This window comes from Pyxicephalus adspersus, chromosome 5 (assembly GCF_032062135.1).
Source record: "Pyxicephalus adspersus chromosome 5, UCB_Pads_2.0, whole genome shotgun sequence".
In the NCBI taxonomy this organism is placed as follows: Eukaryota; Metazoa; Chordata; class Amphibia; order Anura; family Pyxicephalidae; genus Pyxicephalus; species Pyxicephalus adspersus.
Genome location: NC_092862.1, coordinates 147,453,934 through 147,457,026, shown reverse-complemented (window position 1 = coordinate 147,457,026; position 3,093 = coordinate 147,453,934). Strand labels below are relative to the sequence as shown.

General features: G+C 51.4%; 1 protein-coding gene across 3 annotated transcripts in view; it reads right to left on the bottom strand.

The window, feature by feature from the left end:
* The window catches only part of LOC140331793 (uncharacterized), a 19,738-nt gene that overhangs the window by 1,078 nt on the left and 15,567 nt on the right, over positions 1 to 3,093 (bottom strand). For all 3 annotated transcript variants that reach the window (XM_072413084.1, XM_072413085.1, XM_072413086.1), the window contains 4 exons: positions 2,773 to 2,947; positions 2,534 to 2,690; positions 1,374 to 1,527; positions 265 to 376 (listed from right to left, as the gene is read on the bottom strand). In XM_072413084.1, the coding sequence (XP_072269185.1) occupies positions 265 to 376; positions 1,374 to 1,527; positions 2,534 to 2,690; positions 2,773 to 2,947 (598 nt within the window). The remainder of the gene's footprint in view (positions 1 to 264; positions 377 to 1,373; positions 1,528 to 2,533; positions 2,691 to 2,772; positions 2,948 to 3,093) is intronic.

Sequence of the window (3,093 nt, the reverse complement as noted above, 5' to 3'; positions counted from 1 at the left end):
CTGACCTCTACTGTGTCCCATGACCCCAGGCTGACCTCTACTGTGTCCCATGACCCCAGCCTGACCTCGAATGTGACCCATGACCCAAGCCTGACCCCCAATGTGTCCTGTGACCCCAGTCTGACCTCTACTGTGTCATGTGACCCCTACTGTGTCTTGTGACCCCCACCTGACCCTTACTATGTCCTGTGACCCCAGCCTGAACTCTAATGTGACCGGTGACCCCAGCCTGAATGTCTTTACATTTTTGCTGTCTCCACTAACCTTTGTTGGTGACTCTCGTGCGGCTCAGGTTGACTTTGAGAAGATTTTTGCAGTTCTTTATTCCGAGTTTCAGAACATTATCACCAACCGGAGTATCTGAGAGGCCGAGGACCTGCAGAGGAGGAAATATTATCTCATGGATATGCATGGACTGCCCACAACGCCTGCTCTCCAGGTCAGCATCATTGTTACATTGCACACAATTTATAGAGAGTTCACAACTCTGCTCCATGGGGGGTCCTTGGGGGCCCTGGGAGGAGGACAGCCGCACTACTGACAGTGGACTGTGACCACAAATAACATGGCCGCCAGGGATCACATAGTCATATCAATGAGTGGAAGTGCTGCAATTTCATTTGTAAAGCTGCATGTAGCATTTCTGGCCCCATTTTTCGCTTTGGGGCCCTAACTGAACAACAATATACAATATAACAACAGATAATTTCCTCATCCAATCACAATTTTAAAACCAGCACAAAAGGGGGAGCAGAATGTGGCCCTTCCACAGCAACTGCCTGAGCAGCAAGGGACACAGAAGCCCCCTTATCATGGCCAGTGCCTCCATCTTACAGGGCTGTATAGGGGGCATGAAGGGGCAGGGGGCAGTGTGGGGGCGGTGTGATTGGTGGTGTGAATATGGAGCTGGTTTGGTACAAAAAGCCGGGGGGCCGAGGGCAGAATAGTGTCAGAGCAGTCTGGGTATTCAGAGGGAAAGGAACTCACTCAGGATAATTATATTATATGTTACTGTTCTGAGCTCCTGGTGTGACCAAAAATCTAGGCAAAGATATCAGCAGCATTGTGGATGTTTCAGGTCATTGCAGGTTGCCTGCTGAATGGGGTGCCTGCTGCACGGGGTGCCTATGGCATGGGGTGCCTATAATATGTGGTGCCTGCTGTACAGGGTGCCTGCTGTATGGGGTGCCTATGGTATGCAGTGACTATGGCATGGGGTGACTATGGCATGGGGTGCCTGCTGTATGGGGTGACTATATAATAAGTGCTTTGTGCCCATGACACCGAGATGCAGGGCAGGGAGGGGTCCTGTAGATCAGCAGAGCAGCTATAGGAAATGTAAGACAAAAGAACTGAAAGATGGAGAAGCCCACCTGGAGGTGAGGGAGGTGGGGGATACACTGGGACACCCCTTTGCTGGTCACTTTGGTCCGGTCCAGACTTAACTCCTCCAGCAGCTGTAACCCCCGTAGATGGATCAGTCCGGCATCTGACACGGATGTGTTACACAGGGAGAGCACCCGGAGCCTGCAGAGGGGACACAGAGAACTCATCACACAACCTCCACCACCGCTCCTCAGTATTACCAGGGAGGATCTATGGACCCCCAAGTGAATTTCATCCCCCAGGACACTAAGGGTTGTGGAGATGGGGGGGGGGTCACAGGGTTCAGGGGTGTGGAAATGGGGGGGGGGCACAGGGTGCAGGGTTGTGATAGTGGAGTTGCAGGAACACAGTTCCTCCCGAATTCTCACATTAGTCTGGGGCTTGAGAAGGGCTGTGAATGAGGCTGGCCATTAGGGCCCCCTGCAAAACAGGGCCCCGCTACAATTGTGACCTCTGTGACCAAGACGACCTGTCACAATAAACTGTCATCATCCCAATGATGACGCAGCTGGGATGTTCAGTTACCTGCATGCTCGTTTCCTGTGTGTGACTGACACCAAAAGATCAGATTTTGTTCCAGGCAATTCTGTAGAACGAGTTCTGCAATGGTAGCTTTTATCATCTCTCACTGACAGGTCCTCTTTGTTCTGGGTTCTGTCTAAATAATTAATAAAACCGACAGAGCCAGCCAATCCCAGCCTCACATTTCGATTCCAGTTTATTACAAGACAGAGCAGTTTGGCCACGCCCCTGATTTGATGCCCCTCCCCCTGTAAGTCACACCCACAGGTGAAGCCCAGGGGAGTAGGTAGCAGTGGTAGAAGTATGAAGAGGGACCTGAATCCACCAATCAGCTCCTAAAGATGAGTTTAATAAATTTAGAAGAAATCCTCCGGAGTTTTAACCCCTCGAAGGACAAATCCCCAAAAAAGGAAAACGGGGAGAACGCCGGACACATTCACCGCACACAGATCATCAAACATGGCTGCTGTCATTAGATGACACATGATAGGGGGGGGTACAAATCAGGATTTTATAGATGACAGGTTCTCTTTAATTATAAAGCAGAGCTAAAGGTAAGGCGCTTCCCCTCTCCGTGTTCCTGGAAATACAAAGCATCTGATTGGTTGAGGAGTCAGAGGCTCACCTGGTCAGCTCAGAGACGTTCTGCACTCCCCGGTCTGTGATCTGTGTGTGATCCGTTAGATCCAGATCTGTCAGACCTCGCAGCTGGGGCAGATACGAGAGACCCCCATCTGACAGGCTGAGTCTGCCTGGGAGAACCAAGCGGCTCAGAGACAGACCTGAAAAACACTGCGGGTCAGAAATAGAGGGAGAAATGGAGAGAGCGCAGCCGTCATCAGGGTCACCTGTGACACTTCTTACCTGATACCAATTCCAGCACTCGATCGGAGAGGAGAGACTGCACTCCAGACAATGTGAGCGTCACGAGCCCCGGCAGAGAGCGCACAACCTGAAGAGAATCCTCTGAAATCCGAGTGCTGTCTAAATGCAGCGCGCTGAGATGACTGAGACCGTACAGAGGTGAGATATCGGACACCTGAGAGAGACAAAACATGGGACAGAGAGACATCAGAGTGATGGAGAGACATACAGGGGGAGAGCACGAGAGAAAGAGCGACAGAGACATCCAGAGAGTTAGAGAGGGATACCGAGAGAGAGAGAGGGGGGAGAGAGAGAGAGCGG